The 23,282-nt window shown below is 38.5% G+C and overlaps 1 protein-coding gene across 1 annotated transcript in view; it reads right to left on the minus strand.

Annotated features, from left to right (window-relative positions):
* Positions 1-19,912: 19,912 nt before the first annotated feature.
* The window catches only part of GBE1 (1,4-alpha-glucan branching enzyme 1), a 137,868-nt gene continuing 134,498 nt past the window's right edge, over positions 19,913-23,282 (minus strand). Inside the window, 1 exon segment of the mRNA XM_066338342.1 lies at positions 19,913-21,933. Within this exon segment, the coding sequence (XP_066194439.1) occupies positions 21,877-21,933 (57 nt within the window). The 3' untranslated portion in view covers positions 19,913-21,876.

Raw genomic sequence — 23,282 nt, forward strand, 5'->3', positions numbered from 1 at the left:
TTAGATTAATCTAACTGGAGAGAATTTTTTCATACAAAAAACCGTGAAGAAAGGACCGTCCATCTGCAGGCTGAGGTGCAGTTGAACAGGGGCACTCAGGCATGGAGGAAGGCCATCAGCAGAAGCACAGCCTGGGCTTCTGCCTCAGAGCAGGAAAAATATCTTTCACTCATTGCACAACTTTAGGCCCCAAGGAACAGCTGGTGGAAAAAGACATCAGTGCAGCTTCACTGAGTGTTCTGAAGTTATCTCAGGAAAGGTGATCTTCTCAAATATTTACTTTTTGAACCAGCAGAGGCTGTGACCAGACGTAAAATTTTGAGAAGCAGCTAGGCTCACATGTGCATAACAAGGGAAGGACCAGAAGTTAGCACCAGTGAGTGAGAGAGAGTAAAACATACCTTTTTATTCGTTAAGAAAAGTACCTGATTTCATTTGCAGCCCTGACCTTGAAAACGTTACTTTCTCGCTCTGCTCCTTTGCCTTTCCCCCTGCACAGCACCTGAAAATTATTCTTTTAACCTGCAATCCATCATAACTAAACCTGATAGATTCAATTTTGGTTTAAAACTCCATATTTTTTCTTTCATATGTTTCAGTAGAAGCACAGCTCTTATTTCCTAAAGAAACACGTGACTCCTTTGTTGTTAATTGCACAAGGTGTATTTTTTCCCCATTAATATCTCTATAATGTAGAATTTAATTTACTTTCCAGCATTTTACTTTTAATTATTACAAGACTCCTAAGCAATAAACAGAAGAAACATATTGATGGGACAAGCCTTTTAAATGATGGGACATAACAATTATTAATTACAACTTAAAAGTCCCTAGCAGCACTTTTTTGCTATAAATACTGGCTGACTTCAAAAGCTGGAAAAGACTAGTATTGTGCAACAGTCAATTAATTAGATATACTGCAGATACTTTTCTTAATGAATTTGATTATTAATAGCACAACTCTCAGATTTAAATACTGACTCAAGTGTTACCATCCATATATTTTTTTCAGAGATAAATATATTAGACTGCATGGGCCACCTAATTTAATTGCAAATTATTTTCTCTACTTTCATGTGGTCTATTGTATATTGAGTTCAACTTATTGCCCTTATTCAGACAGCTGTGCTAGGTGGCAAAACTTTAAATCATCCATAAAAACAAACAATATTTTGCATTTTTCTCTCTGTTCTCTGTTATTTTCTGTGGAACATGACAGAATTTTATCCTTAGCTTAAATAAAAGGATTGTAAAATAGCATGCCTGTCACAAGTAAATCTAGAGTGTCCTTTTTAAAGACATGAAAATGCTTAGCAAGTTTCTGTTTTAATCCCAAGCATGTTCGGGAACTGGTAATTTCTTTTCAGAAGGAACATCTCCACAGGTAGGGAAGTTGTTTTGTCAGTTCTGTGAAAGAGCTTTTAATTACCTGCATTTAATTGAGTCTTGCACATACACATTGGGAAACAATTTATGAGGTTTTCTGAGTCTACAACATAGTTCACACAATGAATCATTCTTTCTCTCTGTACTTAATTCACATGCTGTCTTTGAGTCAGGGTTTGTTGGCATTCTGTTTTTTGTTTGGTTGTTTTTGGTTTTTTTCAAGGAATATGAAAAGCTCAGAGAAATAATCTTCTGGTAGCAATAATGTGGCATGGAGCAGGATTTGGGGTCAGAAGAAGACAGCTCCTTTTTCTTTTCAGCTGCACCAGTTAAACATCAGGCGACAGGACAAGCCAGGTCACCCTCAGTTTGGCATTTGCATTGAAATAGAGACAAGTATTCTCCATTTCTGTTGCAGTTTGCTGAGAACTGAAGAAACAAAACCTGCACATGGGAACAAAATGCCTCCCGATTGCTTTGCAGAAGTTCAAACACCAATTTAGGCTAAGATAAAATTAAGTCTGTATTTTCCATTTTGCTTCTATTTGGAAGTTGGATTAACTTCAACAAAAACCACTGATTTTCAATTTAGAATTTCCAAAAATTCTAAATATTTGGATTGCAGCAGAACCCAGAAGTCCCAGGTAAAACCAGGAGAAAACTGTCTCTGTTCTGATCTGCTCCTCTCAGGGACAGGATGTGGGGAAAGGAGGCGCTCTAGTACTATTTAGCTAATTATTGTCTTAGTTTTCTCTTTGTTTCACACCAGACTTGACAGATTTTCTGTAGATGAGACAGAGCACAGAGTACTGAGGAGATAGTGCTAAACATCCTACAGACCCAACTGCACTGGCTGCTACTGTGGGCTCCAACATCTTCATAAATTGGTAAGAGTGATCCTGCAGTGAGGAAGTTTTTTGCTGAGTTGTTACTTCACTCAGTGTTTGCCAGGATAAATAAAATCTAGAAACTGCAGAATGGAGTGGTGATGTGAATTTCTGCAAGCAAAGTCATGGAAATCATTGACCATGCACCCCTGACACAGCCTTCCTCCCAATCCTTGGCTCTTGGCCCTGGGAAATTCTGCTACAAAGGAAGCTTAACACAAGCATACTTAACTAATGACAGAAAAGACATCCACAAAGCTGTCACAAGGGTGTGGTACTGAGTGTACGGGTAATACCAGTCTCCTGAAGAATTGATTAAATTCCTAATGAAAATTGTAAGGCATACTCCTTGGGAAAAAAGAATAAATCCTATTGAGACAGAGAGAGAGACACTACTAATCACATTTCTTCTCAATTCTTTTCCCTAGCCCTAATTGGTAGGGAATATTTGCGTTGAAACAATCTCTTTTTCTCCTTCATTCATTTGATCAACTGCTTATCCCTCACCTGGAGCCATAATCTCTTGTCTGTAGCTTCATAATCTTCTGCACTGCTAAAAGGATTAGGTATCCAAGTGAAGCATAAACAGCAGGAACAGATGATTCACACAGGAAACAAACACTATTCTGATTTTTCAGATGCCACTTTTCCCCACAGTAATTAGGTAAAATAGAAACTAACCACCACTGCCTCTTAGAAAGCAAAGAAGGAACCCTGTGAACGCACAGAATAAAAAACAAAACAAAACAAACCCCAAAACAACACCAAACCCAACACAAACCTTAAAACATAGCTTTTTAAATAATTCTCCCCCAAAGTAAAACTGCATAAAACTACAAAATGAGTAATATTAAAAGAGAATAAGAAGATTAAGGGAAAAAAACAAAAGGAGACAGATTATTCTAATGCTTTAATAAATTGCCGTAATCCTTACAATGCAAATATTTTCTATTCTGAAAACAGATGTCACTTTCTTTGGGCTCCTAAAAAACTGGGGAAGCCCAACTGGGGCTGAGAAGGTTACATTTTCTGTCTGCAGTTTTCACTGTGCCAGATTGACTCTATCACTGTAGAGCCCACACTCACATGTAATTTCTTTTATAAATTTATAGGACATTTCTTGCATGTGACTTGTTTTAAAGCCAGGACCCCTATTAAGGTTAAGCACTCTGACCATTAAAAATGCATGAGGCAAACATTTGTTAAATACAATGTGCATTTAATTCAAAATTCAACATTTGCAAAAGTCAACATTTTGAAACTCAAAACTGTAAGATCTAAATCCAGCCAGCGCATACCCTTTTGACACACCTGATATTTGAGACTTTTCTTTTATTATTTACCATTTCACTCTTTTCCAACTAGACTTCTGACATTAGGGTCAAATGCAGCTCTCACTAACACACTGTACAACTGGAAAATTTTCAGTAATTGCCTTGGTCGACTAAATTTGTGAGAAAAGAAAAAAAAAATTGAAAGGCATCCTTCTCATTCATTAAGTCTGGGTTTACAATAAGTTTTACAAAAAACCAAATCATGGCAGATGAATATGAAATTTTTTGGTTATTCAGCCATGCTTACATGTGGGAATTGGGTGAAGCGACAGCATCACCTGGAAATTAAGTCACTAGAGAAGCAGAAAACAAAGTCAATCTGTTCAAAACCAGAAAATTCTTCATGCTTCCCTTCTTCAGTTCAAGTTACAAGGTGCTCCTATTTACTAATCTACCAATAGTCTGGGCCTAACACTGTGTTGATTCCTTCCCTGGCAGTTCAGGAGCAATGGATCTGCTTGTCTCCATCAGGAGCCTATGGAGATTTACAGGAAGCAAAGCAAGCAAGCCCAAACCAATTCCTAAGAAGTGCAGTGTTCCTTTCATCCATTAGGATAGATTTCAGTGAGTGGACATGACAGACTGCATGAGGTTGGAAAGGTTGTTAAAGATCTGCAAAAATCCACATGCAGTCAGATGTGGATTGAGTTAACATAGTTTTACTGATGGAAGCAGACCCTTCTGTGCTCCTGCCACCACACAGGGGCAGCTTCTAGAGAGCTATCAAAAGGTTCTGTCAAGCAGACAAAACCCAGCACCCGAGCCAGGGAAGCTGGTGTTTGCCGACACCTACATTTCTTCTGAATGGTTGCTTAAAATCTGACCACTTCAACTCGCTGAAAAATAATAGCCAAATAGACTCCAACTTCACCTGGCAGTCCTATCTATTACACTGTTCTAGACAACTGCAAACCCATGTTTTCAGGCACAGATACCCACAGAAGTGGGAGCGAAAATTCAACAGGGGTTTACTCCAGACAGAAGATGAGTGCTGATGTTGTGGCAAGGATTGCCTATGGTGGTGTTACACACCTAATGTTAAGCTGAATTTGAAAAATGCACCTCATTCACTTGAATTATGAAAATAATGCAAAAGGGTACTCACTAGAGGACTTTTTTAATCTTTTTTTTCCCCTTTCCCCCCCTTTTCCTTTTTCCCTTTTTGTTTTTCTGTGAAACACTACCACTCTTCCAGGAGATGCACACACTTACCTGGAGGTTTCCAGAGAAAGTTACCCTACCTAAGGCATTTGTTGTGGTCTGAAAACCCCCTTCAGCTCCAGCTGTGGCCAGGGGCACAGGAACAGCAGTGAACAGGGTTTGTCATGCAGGCAGGGCACAGTGCTGGGCTCATTCCCCTCATTCCTCAGAGCAGCCTCAGGCCATTGACCTTCCAGAGCAAGCTGCAAAGCTCATCTCTTCCCTCCATGGAACTGGAAAAATGACTTAAAAGGCAAAAGCTGAGACTAAAAAAAGCTATGATATGGAACAGCCTGTTTTTTTGTTTTTTTTTTTTTTTTTTTCCCCTTCTTCACATATGTATTCATTATTCTAATCACAGCATATGCTAGAAGAACCTAGAATCTAGGGCAGGTGCTTTAAATGTCATACACAATTCCAATCCACTAAATATCTCAAAAAATTGGAACATCATCGGTGATTGCTCAGTTGCTAATTAACAGTGAAGGACAAAAATCACTGCAAATGTGCTACTTGGCCAAGAATTGACTAAAAGGTAAAGTGTGGAAAAGAAAGTATGCGTGTGTTAATGGAATATGCAACATTTGAGGGCTGCAAGCACCTGGGAAGAGAAAAATGTTATATTTTCTTAGACAGCCCTAAATAAGAATGAAAGTCACACAAATTAGGGATAATTACTAAATAATAACAAAATTTGCTCTTGAGTAACAAAGTTTTTTTTAAAAAAATTGTATGTTAACACTACAGAGTTATCAGTTTCTTCAAAAGAAATTTAAGTTGGGCTTTACATTAAATATTAGCCATTCAAAAACCAAATTCACCATGTATGGTACTCAACAAAGAAAATGTTTAACAGCTCACATATATGTCATATATGTGAGCTGTTGACCAAGAGCTTGTAAGTTGATGAAAATAAGGATATTTTAAATGGAACAGCTTGAATACCTTTTGATACACTGTTTGATAATGAATTGGTTCAAAGATAATAAGTGAGAAAGAATTAGAATACACTAAAAAAAATATGGTATGAAAATGTGACTTTTATGTTCAACACTTGCACAAGATAAATTTACTAAAAATGATCAGATTTATGTTTCTAGAGAGGAGATATTCAGTACTGTTGTACATCAAGTAATATTTCTCAGTAAAAAAGAAAGAAACAGTGTTCCTGTTGAATCTCAATTGATTTGTGCTGTGTTGCTGCCAACACAGACAAACACAGGAGATTAGTAAAGGGGGAAAATGCTTATTTTATATATAACTGGATAAAATGTGATCCATCATCCATGAAGGCACAGACTGTGCATCTCAGCTAAAACTGCTCCTTGCAGCCATCTGGTCTAAACCCTCACCTGGCCAGTCTGGGCACTTTGGTGCCTGGACAGGTGTTGTGGTCCCTCTCAGGTGCTCTTTGGGAATCACCTTGTGTTGTTCTGGGGCAAAGTCAGGGAACAAGGTGGATGAAAACAACAGAAGAAAGAACGAAACAGGTACCAGGGGAAAGTAGCAGGAAGTTCTCCAAGGGTACAGAGCTAGAGTTTTCCATCTTTCAATAACTCAAGCTGGTCTGTCAAAGTCCATTTAACTCTTCTCCCTGTCCTCAGTGCTTTGGTCTTGGGTTTGGTGTTTTGATTTTGGGATTCAGGTTCTTCTGGTGTTTTATTCTTTTTTGTTGGTTCGGTTTTTAGGGCAAGAATTCCAGGTATTTTTTGTTTGTTTGTTTGTTTTTGGTGGAGTTTTCTGTGGGTTTTTTGGGTGTTGGCTTTTTTTTTTTTTTTTTGATGGGTTTTGGGGTTGGTGGTGTTTTTTTTTTTTTTTTTTTTTTTTTTTTTTGTTTTGTTTTGTTTTGTTTGGGTTTTGTTTTGTTTGGGCTTTTTTTTGGTTTTTTTTTTTGTTTTTTGGGGGGGGTTTGTTGTTGTTTTGTTTGGTTTTCTGGTTTTCTTTTTTTTTTTTTTTTTTTTTTCTTTTGAAAAAAAATATGATAGAAGATCTTTTCCCTTTGACTTAGATAGGTTCAATTAATGACCCATCACCTTTGGTCAACTAATTCAGACAGTGTTGTCCTTTTCTTCTTCTGATTCACTCACAGTCCTCAGTAGAGTCCATTGTTTCATCAAAATTCTTGTTGTCCTGATTAACTTCAATGTTAACTTCAATTACTCTACTTTTTTCTCATTTCATTCCCCTGATTTCCCTTTCCCTCTAATCTCTCTGCATTTGCTGTAAGTAGTAGCTTAGGTCCTTAAAATCATTGCAGTAGTGAAAGTAATTTCTATTAACTAACACAGTTGCCCTACCAGTATTGTTAAATTCTGACCAGCCTGAGAGCACAGAAACAGGCTGCAAATAGAATAAAACCACGTGGGCTGCAAATGTTGAGATGTAATAACATTGATAATGTTACATGGACTAACATTTTAATGATGTACTGGGAACATTTGAGGAAAAAAACTACATAGCTGAGGGAAAACAAGGAAGAGGCCAGGCAGCTTTTAGTTCATATCTACTCTAGATGGAGTAGGAGAACTAAATAATCAAATTCCAGCATTTTAAATCAAGGCACTGGAAAGCTGAAATTCTAGTTTATTGCATGAAAGTTATATTGCTTGTTAGCTCAAGTGTATAAGCCCTTTTCTTTTTTAGTTCAAAAATGTTAAATTTTGTAGTCCATCAATCCAATCATATCAGAGCTGTTACTGGAGCTAAAAAACCTCAACAGGGAAAAAAATTAAAAACAAATTAGTGTGAGAAGATGAGATAAATCAAGTAGTGAAGTCAAGAGTAAATTATCAAAAAGATCTTTTATCGAAAATGAATAATTTTTTCTAAGAGTAACCCATTTATTTTATTCCCCCACTCCATTCCTTAGCCTGAATGTAGTTCAAGCAGCATAATATAAAAATAAGCTTATTAAGATATGAAGTGTGTTTAACTCTCATCATAAGCACCACAGTTCTTCAAAATTTAATTTAAAAATATATATAAATCAGGAGACCATAAAGCATTTACACTTTTCAATAATTAAGGGGGAAAAATGCATTTATAATTAGCAAACGATAAGCAAAAGAGAGCCAGGAAATAAATTGCCTGGGTTGGATTTGGCAACCCTGACAGTACTGTGACTGCTTTCATTGACCTTAAATGAGCTCTTTCAGCATTTCCTACAGAGCAATTCCAGGGATTTTTCTCAAAAGACAAGATGGAGGAGGTCCAGTGTGGTTTGCGATGAGTACGCAGAGTGATGCCTTGTATATCTGTACTCCTACATGATACCAAGTCCTGGAGGAAAAAGGAACACAAAATAAAAAAGCATAAATGTATATTCCTCTTTAAGGCTTTTATCTCACTGCCATCCCTCAGCTAAGCAAATTCTTAATTTCCTGTCTGGAGTGGCCAAAGAGAAGGGGTGGGGCACAGCAGCCCCTGACACTGCTGTAACACGTGAATCCTCTTGCAGCAGCTTATACCATGTGCAGACATTCATTTTTCCTATTCCCTTCTGCACAGTCCTGTGCATCCCTGTCCTCTCATGGGGCAATTACAAGATGAGAAAGCACCAAAGGCTCCTTAGACCAAAGCTCCATGGTGCTAAAGGAACATCCAAGGCACTGCCAATCCTGAAAGCAAGAACCTGAGTGACAAATTCTGACCTTGGGGAGGTTATCAAACATCATGAGATAACTGGCACAACAATTTCAGAGATTCTGGGAACTTGTTGAGAGAGCTTGCAATAAAATAACAAGGTAAATCACAGCAGAGCAGGTTGGGGATGCAGCAAGAGTACTGATAGTGAAGGCAAAGCAATCAAAAAGATTAAATAGTTTGCTAATCATTATCAGCTCTTATTATATGATTATTACTTGGCTGAGATACCTATATCTATCTCAGGAATTGCAAGAATTCAAATTTTATTTCATAATTCATAGGAAGCCTGAAAAGGAGGCAGAATTTTTTGGCAAATTTACAAAATTAAAACACTTCATCAAATTCAGTATACTGAGCCTTGAATCCTGCTTTCCACTTTATGCAATTTTGATGCTAAGGTATCAGAGTCCTGGTAATTTCATCTCTGTCTCACAAAGACAAACCCACTGCTTTAAGGAGGAAATATAATAGCTAGAATTTGTGATCCTAGAACTTTCCTGATTCACTTCCTTAAGGGAACCCAGTTCAATGAACCTACTGAACAAACAAATAGCATTAAAACCACTTAAGCAAGAGCATTCAGGATTACACAGACTCTATGGCTGCTTTAGCAAGTTGTCAGGGCAACAATTTTACTTAATATTTAAATAAATATACTTAATGTGAAAGAAATATACAAGCATATTTGCTTGTCTGTATATTTTCCTTAATGAATGCAGTGCCTATAAAAAAAGGCTCATAAACAGAATTCCACAAGAGGAAGATCAGTCTTTTCAACCTGTTAAAACAAAAGAAAACAAAAGAAAACAAAAAACAAACAAACAAAACAAAACAAAATAAAAAAAACCAACAACAACCCCCCCCCCCAAAAAAAGAAAACCACAAAAACAAACAGACAAAAAAACCCCACCAAAAACCCCACAACTCAATAAATGAACAATCTGATAACGTGTCAAGAAAGTTTTGATTGTTTATGGGTTATGCATATAGGTCTAGGAATTTCCTAAGTAAACCAGTACTTTTGTGTTAGGTTTGTTCAGGCACACAAAGAGGAGCTGTTCCTGACCCTAAAACACATAGAATCTGATAAGTATTGATGCAATTTTGCACTCAAAGAGAGGGATAAGAGATACATTTTGTGTGCACATGCATAGGGCACACACACATCCAGAAATGTACACGTGTGCTTTCTGTGGAGACAAAACAACCTTAGAAAGGAGAGATAGAACTGTCACAGAGGGCCAGGAATTCCCACAAGCAAAAAGTGGTGCTTTAGCACCATTTCCACTTAGGATGGAAAAGTGGCAAAGACCTGGTCTGGCTTTTCCCCTATTCAGGATCAAGGAGCCCAGGTCCACCTTGCTCAGTTCCCCAGGCACATTAAGGCCAAAGAATCCAAAAATTATGACTGGGCCAAATTAGGTGTTTCAAGCATTACAGAACATTGTTTTACCCTGTAAGCAGAAAAGAACTGTTTATATAATTCTTAAATATTTGTATATTATCAGTGTGCTGAAAAATAAAAAATAAATTCAATTGTTCACCCAGAAAGACACTGACATCTGCTTAGGAGGAGAAACTAATTTAAAGTTATTGCTGTTCTGTTATGGAAACTGAGGAATGAATTTTCCTGGAGGACTGGAATGAGAGTGATATTTTCAATATTTTTGTTTAGCCCTCTTAAAAGTTTATTTCTTTAAGCTTTAGTGGAAGTTAAACTGTATTTATAAATAATTCTTTTTTTCTGTGATATCAAATGAAAACATAAACAGGGATTATTCTATAAGCAACAAAGCTGTTTGAATTCAGTGTTTTTTTTGTTGCCACCACAAGATGCCTGTCTCTGGTGACCAAGGGTTGGATGCACCTGGAGGTCTCCTTTACCTACTCCAGAAGTAGAACTCTTGCCATTTACAACTTTTCATACCTTTGATGTACCTTTGTCATACAACATGACTCCCTCCATGACTTCTCCATTTGCTGCAGAATGCAACATCACAGCACAGTGACAAATGAAGCAGAAAAAGCAAAATCAGATATGTGAAAGGCATCAAAGGCAGCGTTCATCCCATCCAGCTTACAGGTGGGCTTTTTCATTACTGCAGTTAAGGAATAACTTAGTAAGGGAAAGGCATTGCACTCTCTGAAAGCAGTGAATGAACATCCTGAAATGCATACTCTTTGTGACAGATCTTTCAGGTAGGCCTGGATCACTTTTACTTCTGAGCTGCTTCTGTTGAAGATGAAAATCATCCTCCAAGATCCCTTATGTGAACATAATAATGGAGTCACAGAATGGTTTCGGTTGGAAGGGCCTTTAAAGATTATCTCATTCCAATCCCTCTGCCATGAACAGGGGACACCTTCCACTACCCCATGTTGCTCAGAGCCCCATCCCACCTGGCCTTGGACACTTTCAGGGATGGTGAAGCCACAACCTCCCTGGGCAATCTGTTTTTTTCCTGGTATCTAATCCAAATCTCCTTTCAATCTGAAGCCATTCCCCCTTGTCCTGCCTCTCACTAGGATGCTCATGTTAATAGCCCCTCTCCATCTTTCTTGTGAGTTCCCTTCAGGTGTTGTTTGTGGCATCAGGGAACATCAAACACTGAGAATCAACTCCTGATTTTGAGCTTATGGCTGTACCAATGGGAATGGCAACCCTCAGGTGAAGCAGCCTAGGAATGAAACAGGGAGTCTCCAGGGGATGGGGGGAGCTAAGTGTTTCACTATATGCTGCTATATAAATTAAAACCCTCCTCACAATAAAAACAAAACCAAAACAAACCGGCAACATAAAACTTGTTAGCTTTTAAAAATCTTCTGGCACACAGAGACAAATTAGTCCCAGCTAAAAAAACCTCTCAAGCCAAATTACAGTTGCCATCCAAACATCCTGTTGGTAATGATTTCGTTCACTGAAATGTTACATGCACTGCTTCAATTTATTAATCTGCATTTCACATGAAAAAGTGCAAAATAAGGTCTAGTAAATTAGATATTAAAGATTTTGCTACTGACTGCAGTTTCTGTTGCATTAGACAAGCACATTATTTGCCATAGCAGGCAGAACAACAATGACTAAAGACTGTTATTATGCTATAACAGCTACATTAAAATAACTGCAAAAATAATTGTAGATTCACAACATCAGCTCTGTGTAAACAGTTCCAGAAACATTTCTATAACTTTAATTTGGTTTGCAGTGTTACATAAAGAACAGGGCTTAAGCCAAGGAATAGGGATTGACAATAGTAAAGTATTGCAAATGTAGAAATAACAGCACTGGCCTATTATGCTACATCTGTGTTAGCAAATATTTTAGGAACAGATCAAAGTGGCTGCTGAGCTCCTCACACCACTATTCCATGTGGTCTGGGCAGTATGCTCTGGATTAGAGACATTCTTACCTCCTATGCTGAAGCCTCCTGACAGGAAGATGTACTAGATGCATGTGGGAAGTCCTTGCAGTGGACAGAGGCCATGCAGGGAAATACTGGGGGTCTAAGCAAAATACATCAAGCAACATTCAGAGTGCTTTTGGAGAAGAGGCTGTTGTTTATTTCCACCTCTAAAGAACCTACATTTTTCTGTCCCAAAATAATTCTGGGAACTGAGGTTGCATGTGCTAAGTGGAGACCATCCAGGGATTCCCTTCAAAATTGCATATTACTGCCCTGATCTGAACCACTGCTGTAGACACAGACTTGCAGGACTACTAAACAATTTGCAGCACATTTATCTTTCTGAACTCAACTACCACTTTTCTGTTATCACTTTAAGAGGTTCAGGCCTTTTAGATAACACTTCTAGAAAAATGTCACATAGATAATTACACATCACTTGGTTAATTAAGCAGCATAATTTGCAGAAATATTGTGCAACAGTAGGTTGCTGTTGCTAATGATGCGACTCAGAGATGCAGAAAAGGAGTGGGTACAAAATACTACAGAATGTGTATTTTAAAAATAAGGCCAAATTACTCATGTTCCTGTGACAGAGAGGTACGTTACCAGAAGATTTCAAAGCAGGAGAAACAGCTTCACTAAAGGCACCTACCAGAGATATCTGGATATCTGTCCTCCACATTGATTCCTCTGCCACATGCCCTCCATCCCCAAACTAACCTGCCTTCCCCAGAAAGAGGATTATCAGACAGGTACCTGCTGCTGGCTCCTTGTGCATTTTGCCAGCAGCAGTTGCTGTGAAAGATGAGGTGAGCAGCTGATCAATTCCAGCAAGAACTGGGAGTTAGAAACACTAAACTCTGTGTGTATGTGTGGCACACTTGAGGTTTCATATCCTTGTTTATCTTGGTCATTCTGTCACCTGAGTCCTTGTCACTGCATCTGTAATCCCTGCAGCATAGGCAGTATCTGCATACTGGTATGGACACGATTGGCTCCCCTAAAAGAGATGGGAAGAGGGTGAATCTGATTGTACTGCCCCAGCAGGATTCACATCAACTCGCTCTCACTCATACACTGGGCATCAGAGCAACCTCAGCAGGTGATGTGTCATCACAAACCTTTCATGTCTTCATACTTTGGTCTGTTGCCCCCAATGCAATAGGCTGCACCTGGTGAGTTTTGGAGTGATTCTCTCAAATTCTGGGCAAGTCATCTGCCACGTATCAGCTTTGCAAAGTGAAGATGTGTGGGACACAAAACTGACTTTGAGATATATGCAAAGACATGCTCAGACTTACCATTTTTCCTCATGGGGAAAATTCCCAAACTGCAACATACAAGAGTTGCTCAGCAGACAACATGGAGGAATAAATTTAAGAAGCTGAAGGTGGTTCATTTGTACACCTCTGACTGCAGATTACATCTGTGCTGTTCCAGTCATTGCTGTGAAGGCAACAGCTGAAACACTGCTACTGATCCTTTCAGGTCAGGGACAGCCCTGAAAAGGGGCCCCAGACCAAAGGGACAGAATCTGTAAAGTCTGGAGGTAGAAACTGAACCTTTAAAGATGAAGTAAAACATGGGCCAACACATTTGTTTGTGCTGTAGTTCCCTGCATCTCCAAGCTCCTGAGAGATTTGTCTTCCATAAATCTTTTGATGGGCCCAAACGCTTTCAAATACCTGCACATCAAGATCTCCACCTCCCTGGGAGATGGGAAACAGAAAAATAGGAAGGGATAGGGACACAAGGGCTGCTCAGAAGATCCATGTGGTTAGATGCAATAGAAAGAAAACAGATAGAGGTACACAGGGCTGACCATGGCATAGTCCTGAGATGTGGCTGGACTCAGCAGGGAGCACAACCACACACCAGACACCTGCTTACACTCCAGAATAAACAGGAAGATTGACAAGCTCTGTTCAGGAAAAAGCAAAAGCAGACAAGACAATTTGAAAGCTCTGTCTCACATCAAAGCATACCATGGCTTGAAAGGCATCAAAGCTGTTAATACTAAAGGTCAGCGTATTTAATCAGTCACAGGAATGTCTACCTGTGAGCTACAGCCAGCAAGAAATCAGCAATTATCTTTCATGTTTAAACAACCTTGCACAGTGTTTTACATAACAAGGTGTGTATCACCACTCAAGCTTAAATGGGACTATTACAATCAGCACTGTAACAAGCAGGCAGTGCAAGGCAAGTGTTTCCTGGCGAGAGCTTCTATAGCAGCAGCAGATGCATAACTCCAGGATGTTTGCTCCTTTCATGTTTTGTACCAGCTCTTCCCAGTTGGGAAAATCATGTTCAGCTTGTTTCTAAATACTTAGTCACATTACTGAGTTCCTTGGGAATTTTTAAAATGGGAATGGGAATTTTTAAATTGTCCACTGTGTTAATCCATGAGTACGAGGAATTACATTGCACTTGTCTGATAAGCTGGAGGAACAGGGGCTGGTAGATCCAGGAGGTTATTGAAAAATAGAAGGAAGAGTTAGTAATAGCACAACTAGAGCAAACTCAAGTACTGAATGCAGCACTCACCCCTCACTGACATGTCGCAGGGAGACTTGAGATATCTGTCAATTGTAAAGAGTCAGTTCTCCAGCTCCAGATCTCAGCAGCTTATACCATTCTAGAGAGTTAGATTTCCACTAAATCAGTTCCCCAGCCCAGTTCATTGCTTGGCATCACCAGCATTTGTGCAAGGACCACAACCAGGACAGCCTGTCCCACCTGGGAAAGAAGATGCTGAGGGCAACAGCTTGGTCAAACCACTGCCTACAAAGCTCCCTAAAAGGCACCAGGCAGAAGCTACACATGTGACTGGAATTTCAGAACCCCAAGGAGGCCTGTGGAAAGCCAACTCAATAGCCCTATCACTTTACATAATTAGTAAAAACCTTTTTTTTTTCCCTCATTAAAATGGCTCAGTAATTCAATTACAAAATGAACTTAATGAAAACCTTTTTTTAAGCAGCTGCATATACTAACAGAGTTAAATCTGTGAGTGCTCATGCTTTGCACAGTATGTAAGCACTGCTTTTTGAGTAGTATTTTTTTAATAGAACTGTTCTGGAAGGGTTTTTGACAAATCCCTTCCTATGAATATGCTCACTTGTCATAATCCCAATGTTTTTTCATGGAAAAAAAAACCAAAAAAACAAAACAACATATTTGATATATGGGAATATTTTTTGCCTTGGGAAAATAGAGAGTTTTTTGCACAAAAACATGTTCTCTATGCCAATACAGCTCATCTGCTCCATTTCATGAAGTGATCAACACTAGGTCCCTTCAGATAAACAAACCTGAATAGAAAAATTCATTTCAGTTTTGGACATGATGTGCTTGCATAATTTGCTTTCTCACACCAGTCTAAAGGCATGCTTTTCTTGGTTCTGCATAGGGCTAGCTGTTTGCTGACAAAGACATGCCACAGTCAAAGATTTAAAATGATTAGTGGAATTGCAAAGGCAGGTTTTAAGTGGTATTGAACAAAACCAGGAAACATCTTCAGTCTCTCCTCTTATCCCCACCCTAGAAACTCCCAAAGCAAGGCTAACCCCAAATTCTGACTGATGACTGAAAACTGGGATTGCCTCAAACATCCATAAGTAGTAGTGACACAGGTGTTACAGAATACAGAAAGGCTCAGGAGTGTTGCCTTTGGTCTAAAACCACTGTCAGGAACAAAGAAAACAACAAAAATCAAGAAGCAGCAGTCAACAGCTAAAAGTAATGGTCAGGATTCCATACATTTTAAAGATCAGGTTTTCATTTCAGTTAATTTTCCATATCTTTACTGAACCAGAAGGTAGTCTCACTAGAAGCTTCTATCCCATCCTCCCTCTTAATAATGAATAAACTTTTTAAAAAGATTTTACATTAGAACTTCCTTCCATTTTGAAGTAGAAAAATATTTTTACACTTTTCTACAGAGATAATCACATGCTACTATTACAAAAGAACAACTCCAAGAACTTTTAGCATGAAATGGAGTGAACATATAGACTGACTGTTCTTTCATACAGGTGATGCTTGAACAGCAGAATAATTAACCTGCTCCAGTTGTCTCAGTCTACAGTCCAAGTAAACACAAGATACACACTCAGTGTTTTGTGAAAGGCAGCTAAGGAAAGTTGGGATTTTCCCCCTCCATTTTATTTCAAATGACTTTCAAATTACTTTAAGTGACTTCATCTGCTTTCCTCCTGAGGTGGACAGCTCCCTCAGTTTGTGCTGGAGCTGGTGGGTTGATCCCAGCAAACAGCCAAACACCCCTGCAAGTTGCTTGCTTAGCCCCGTCTCCTCCAGGATGGTGAGGGAATAGAAGGAAGGTGAGAATACTTCACAAGGAGAGCAAAAGGTGCGTGTGCAAGCAAAGCAGAAACAAGAATTCATTCACACCTTTCCATGAGCAGGAAGATGCCCAGGCACTCCCTAGCAAGGGGTGAGTGAGGACAGGGTAGGGAAGAGGAAGCCTGTACGCTGTGCAAGCATCATTCAGCAACAGTCAAAACACTGATTTATCAATATTATTTTAGCAGACCCAGTGCCCCAGGACAGCTGGGTGCTTGCCCCCAAGTCCTGCTGTGCTGGGTTTGGCTGGGGTAAAGCCAGATTTGTTCACAGTGGCTGGTATGGGGCTGTGTTTTGGATTTGGGCTGAACACAGAGATGCTTCTGTTATTGCTGAGCAAGACCTACAAAGTGCCAAGGCTTTTTCTGTTTCTCATACAGTCAGGCTGGCAGGAAGGATGAAGGTGCCTGGGATTTTGGGAGGAGACAGAGCCAGGACAGGTGACCTCAACTGCCCAAAGGGGTATTCCGACCATGTGATATCCTGTTCACTGTATAAAGTGGGGGGAAGAAGGACAAAGGGGGGATGATTGGACTGGACGGATGACAAATGGATGACATTTGTCTTCCCAAGTCACTGTTATGTGTGATGGCTGAACACCTGCCCAGCCATGGGAAGCAGGGAATGAATGCTTTGCTTTGCTCTGCTTTTCCTTTTCCTATGAAGCTGTCTATATCTCAACCCATGAGTTTTCCAGCTTTTTCCCTTCTGATTCTCTCCCTGACCCCTGTGGTGGGCAGTGGGCAAGTGGCTGCCTCAGGCTTGGCTGCTGTCTGGGGTTAAACCATGACACCCCTCACAGCACTGGCAGCTTGGTTTCTTCAGTGTTTGCAGACACACCTCTCTTCCTAAATGCAATCTATCTATTGTCATAAACCTCTTACCACCAGCAAAGACAGAATGATGTGAATCCAATGCACTGAATATTCCGTAACAGACTGTTCTTGTTCTAGACATTTAAATTGTCATCTGTGAGGCACAGGCAGAAGAAACAAGCAAGCTGAGAAAGTTCGCTCCTAGCTTTTAATGATACTGAAAATTTGGAGTTAATTTGACGTGGAGTCAAATGGCATGGATGATTAGTGCTGCATCAGTTTTAATAATCCCCTAATACTGAGAAATTATTGTCTTCGTCTTAACTTTCTAAGACAGTTTTCAGACCTAGTTCAATTAAATACTTTGGTTTTTTTCAGTGTTCAAAATAGCTTTGTAAATATGCAAAACCTGTAGCTAAGCTCAGACTGATTTCTTCAACACCTACAAATTCTTACGTTTTGTCCTAATGTATTGTAGGATTTAATTTACCGTGAATAGCCAAAACTTATTTATATTTACAGGGTACATATTGTACTCACAGGCATGAAAAATATAATTCGTCTCATCTAATGAGTCATCATTAGCTTTTGTTTCTACCGTTCCATAAGCAGAATATTTTTTAACATATTCAACTGAAGTTATTTTTACCCAACAACTTATATAATTATTTTTAAGAAGAGCAGTCATATGTCAGCCCATCACTTCTACTGCAGCTTATTTTCACATAAATCAAAAACTGAAAAAGCCTATTTAAAGGAAACATTCCATGAAGAAAAAGAATACTTTTCTCTCTATATAAAGGCAAACATGACCAAAACTTTTTGATTTTTTAATTTTTTTTCTTAGATGCTTGTGAAATTTCAGCAAGCTGCTGCTTCTCTCCTCATGAATTTGAAATCAACTTTAGATAATCTGGAAAACCAATGAGAATTGAAAAGTAAGAGTGACATAAGAAACAGCTCTCCATCACAGCAAATTACATTCTCAACCCTTTCAAAACACTCCGAGGTGTGCACCATAAACTCTGAGGTGTGAAAACACACATATGTGCAGAGTCTTCCTTGGATGAGCCCTCCCAACTAACTGTTACAAAGATGACACTTACAGGCTGATTCTTATGAAACTGGGATCCCAGCTAAGGTATGATATATGAAAGTATGGGAAACATTCCTCCATCTCTGTACTAGTAGTTCAACGATGACAACATGCTCGGTTTGTAATAATCAGTCAATGATAAAATACTAAAACACAGAATAATTAAATTCCCAGAAAATGAAGCAGAAGACAGGCAAACCATACACCTCAATGTATCCTGAAGAGAATGTCCACATTTGTTGAAGTTAAAGGAAACAACTGCTGCTGTTCATTTAGTTAACCTTCACTCTTTACTACTTAACTTCTGAGTTACTTTTAAGCTCTCAGAAACGACACTTAAATAGACAGGAAGTTATTCCTTTAACCATTAATGGGCTGTTAAGAACCTGGAGTCATGAAAAAAATGGGGAAGCTAAAACCACTTCAAGATGCTTAAAACATCATTTGAAAGCAGAATTGTGACTGACAGATTAATACAAAAAAATATCACCTTGCAGTACCATCTGCAAGTACCACACAATTGCCTATCTGGTATCTTACTATTCACACAGCTGCTCTCCCTTTGGCAGAGTATTACCAGCACCACATTCCTGTTTTCAGAACACATGGTTATAAAAGTCTTTACTAAACTGAATAGAATGAGCAAAGAAAACTTCACAGGAGAAAGCTTGAAGAGTTTTTTCCAATTTAATTTGTTTTCCAGAAGTACTCACCAATCTTAAATAATGACTCCATTCTCCATCTCCAAAATAAACCTTAGGGCAGTAAAGCTTGAGTTGTAGGAGGAGGAGAAAACAGTGGGGAAATTAAAACTTATTGCTCATAGAACACACCAGTGTAGTGGATGCCTGCCTGGTACCACAATAACCAACTGGTCTGGAGAGTAACTTGAGCTATTAAGTACAAAGAATCCTTGCACATTGACAAGTGCAAGACAGAAGGAAGGCCAGCCCAAATCTTTAGATAAACTGGGCAGGTGAAGGTGAGCTTGAATTCTCATGGTGTGTTAGAGAAACTGTGGACTGACAACTTCTGGGGCCAGGGATAGTAAGTATTCCGAGGTGACAGGGGACTCTACATTTCCAAACGCTGAAATATAAATCCTTATCAGTCCTGTACACTAAGAGGTCATCTTTAAACAAAGTTCCTTCAATGTGTCTGAATATCTGTGGAGAGCTTTGCACCCTGGATTATATGACCACAGACCACTTCATTTACACTCCTGATGGAGCTAAGGAGGGCTGATTTGAGGTGGCCAAGCAAAAAGACTCTGGAGCTCATCTGCTTCTCAGAATTGCCAGGCTTCAACCAGACATGGTGACAACCTCAGTACAACCTCTCAGTAAGGAGAGGCCTTGGTTGCAGTGTCATTAGAAGGAAGGTGGAAGCTGAATTTCTCTTCATTATCCATCAATATTTGAAGAGCAGGAGGAAGAAATTTGCTTTCCATCAGCATTGAAAAGGAAAATTTTCCAGTCTTGCAAGACAGGCAGTAGCATGCTCACCATTAAAATGCAGAGGTGGGCTCCAAAAACCCTTAATTATTATGCTTTCTGTATTTATATGTTCACTTCGCAAATATTTTGGTTCACTCTCAATAATCTATCATTATGTTAAAGAAAATATGCATAGGCCAAATATTCTACCAATCTCATTATGAATGCTTCTGACCAAGACAAGTCCCTGATTTTAGGATGGAGCAAAATCTAATCTGTCCTTCAGTGTTAAGACTGCTGTAAAATCATTTTATAATGGAAGGAATGAAACCATATATGCATTTGTTTTCTCCTCCTCAGAGTTTATTTTGCATGTGATTTTACAGTTTATACTTCACATCATACATTTATTCCTTCTCTTGAAAGAAAAAAGGCTTGACACAGACGCTTGCCATTACATTTTGAAACCTGGAGCTGGTGCCAGTAAAAAAACAAAAAAAACCCCATCCTAGCAAATATATTAGATCAATACAGTGTAAATATAACATGTATTAGAAGTTGCTTGTTATTTCACTACAAGGAAAACAATCTGGGAAAAAAAAAAAGATAATCAGTTCCAGTTGCTAAAACAGTTCAGTATATTTTATTTAAAGTCATAGCGTAACAGGAATGCTTTTATTAGCTCACAACCAAACAATGATCAAACTGGTGCAGAGGAAAATGAAGCATGATCCTATGGTACTCAACTGCAATGTAACATTCTCTGCCACACAGAACAGATCAGACTTGGGGATGTTCACAAAGTCCTTTCAGTGTGAACTCTGCAAAAGACTGTTTTCCATCATGCTGCATAACTCCATCCCCTATTTTGCTTAAGAAGTAAGCCACAAGCCAGCATTCCAAGAACTGTGAATAGATTGTCAGCGTTGGCACCAACTATTCAGTAGTTTACACAATGGTTCACGAAGGAAACTGGGTAAAATTATGACTTGGAAATGGTCACGGACATCTTCCTCTTTGGCTACTTTAAAAGTTAGAAAATTCAGATTGGTACAAAAAACATTCATTTCAGAACCAATTCAAATATGCTTTTAAATAAGTGGAACAAAATAAAGTATGTCTCGTTAATTTGGTATTAATTTTCCAGAATAATCTGCAATACATTTTCAAATATACAAAATCTTACTCTTTACAAAAAAGTTGTAGCTCATGAAGGAACTCACTTGATTTATCTTAGCAGCACTCCAGTAATTAACTATCTTAATTTTAATAATAATAATAAAAAAAAAAAAACCAGAAACAAACCCCCTTAGTTTGATCGCTGAATTTTGAGACTGCTTCTTCATAAGAAGCAATGTTTCAAAAGTTATAAAAGTGCAAGAACATTATCATGTTCCAAGCTGAAAGGCAGCTTCTGGAAGTAATGAAATCAGTATTGCAAGGTCCTGATGTTAGTAAAATAAATGCAGTGGGAAGAACTACACTTAAAGTACCTCTTCCAGCATGGTATTGTTGCATTAAGACCAAAACATGCCTCTCACTGAACATTTTAGTGATCTAAATAAATAGTTGTGTCATTTTTGTCCAGCTGTAGCAAGTGAGATGCTCAAATTAAGTGATTTGGGTGGGAGCAGACAACCAGCACACACAATAGCATCAGCAGGCCCCCACTCAATCAGCCTGCTCCTTTTGCTGCCCAGCATTTTTGTGCATTTGTAATGAAATAAAAAATGGCAAAGTACAAGACTCTCAGAGGACCTTCACATCCATTTGGATAAACATTTCTAATTCCATGTTAGACTTCATTGAAGAAGAGGAGCCTCAAATTAGGTCCCACAAACCGTTAAGGCTGCCTTTTAGCCAAAAACTTCTGTTTTATTTAAGCAAACTACTTACTTTTAGTAAGAAGCATTAATACATAATGAATTCACTATCAAAATGAGGATTATAGGAAATGACAAACTTTGGAGCAGGATCACTCTTATCATTCCTGATAAAATTCTGTAAACAACAATTTAATTGAGAATACCTGCTGCTTTGCAACACTTTAAGTGTAATTTTGTACTACTAGAACTACAAACCCAACGATTTCCTTTCTGCCTCTTCATAAAGCTTCCTCGAAAGAGGGTCTAGCAAGTCAAGAGCTCTGCAATTACATGTGAATATTAATCTTACATTTTAAACTTCTAATATTACTATACTCAGCCTCAGAAAGCCTCCTTAGAGCAAGTTTTGTTATACTTAGTACTAGTACAGTGTATCAGCACTTTGTGACTTGCTTCTTCGGTGGTAGTTACGGGGAACTTCACTTTGGGATGTCCGTGTTGTGAAGCACAAGAGCCACTCTGCTTGGAATGTACACCTAGGGAAAACATGACAAGAACAAGCTGAAAAACCCAGAAACTTCACAGGACATGACTTCTACATAACAGCATGTGGAAAAAAAACCCCTGCATTTTAACTGTTAAAAATCTGTCAGTTGGGCCCTGTTGTGATATTTAATGAATGATTATTGACTTCTTAGTCCCTAGCACTGGAATTGCACAAGATAAAAATTTTAAAGGCAGTTTGATTACAATCTCTTTTCTATCTATTTTCTATTTTTCTTTTAATAGCTTATCTTGATATATTTTAGGTGGCTACCAAGAGAGGGCCTTATATGACTTACAATGACCAGTTTCAAAAACCTGAGCACATCTAGGTCAACAGACTGGTCAGTAATAAAAGACAAAGTTTTGTCAATTGCTGTGAATTAAAGTTGTCCCAAGGCCTGTGATGCCATTTCATACAGCTAAATACCAGAAATATGACACAGTAGCATACTCTTCACACTCTTGGCACCTATGGAATGTCAGTGTCTGAGCAATAAAACCCACTCTCAAGACTGGACAGAATCAAAATTACCCATCTAAATATTTGCATTTTATTTCCCTTTTTTTCCTGAATACCACAAAAATACCCAAACACATATAACCAAAAGACTCATCATAGATCACAAAAGAACTTGTGGCAATGTATTTTACATGACATTCCTTCCAAGCTGAGCAGAGTCACAATCAGAAAACAAGACCGATATGTACTATCTACCAATTACCTTGATACACAGTACTCCATCAATTGTCACGTCTATGAATGTGTTTTCTGAACAAGTCAATAAAAATGCAATTATAAAAGGTAACACAAGATTGAAGATTATTGGCTTCATTCTGACAACGTCCTCTTTTAGACTATCCTTCATCCCTGTGGAATGTCTAATATTCTGCAATTTCAACTGCTAACAAGAGCCTGATGGCATGAAAGGGTCTCATTGTTTTCGAAACAGAATAAAGCAATAAAGCAAAGAGCTTTAGGAAAAGGAGAAAAAAGAAAAGAACAGCTGATCTTCATTGAATCAGACAAAGCAGTGTCCAATGCTTCTTGAAAGGCAGTGAACATAATGATTTCCCCTAAGGTTTCAGTGATAAATAGCTTCTATAAACTGGTGCAGGAGAGGAAATACTTAATGAAGTCAACTACCTCAAAACATATAGATAAAGGAGAGATTTTTGAAGTTGTGTGCTGAGAAATTCAGCACTCTGGGTTTGGATGATGAAGTGAGAAGGGAGAAGGAACAAACAGAAGTAAGTTTTCTAAGAAAGGATTTCTAAAATGTTGCTTCAGTTATGGGGAAAAAAATAACATTAATGCAGGACACAGCAATTCTCAATTATA

This window comes from Sylvia atricapilla, chromosome 2 (assembly GCF_009819655.1).
Source record: "Sylvia atricapilla isolate bSylAtr1 chromosome 2, bSylAtr1.pri, whole genome shotgun sequence".
Classification (NCBI taxonomy): Eukaryota; Metazoa; Chordata; class Aves; order Passeriformes; family Sylviidae; genus Sylvia; species Sylvia atricapilla.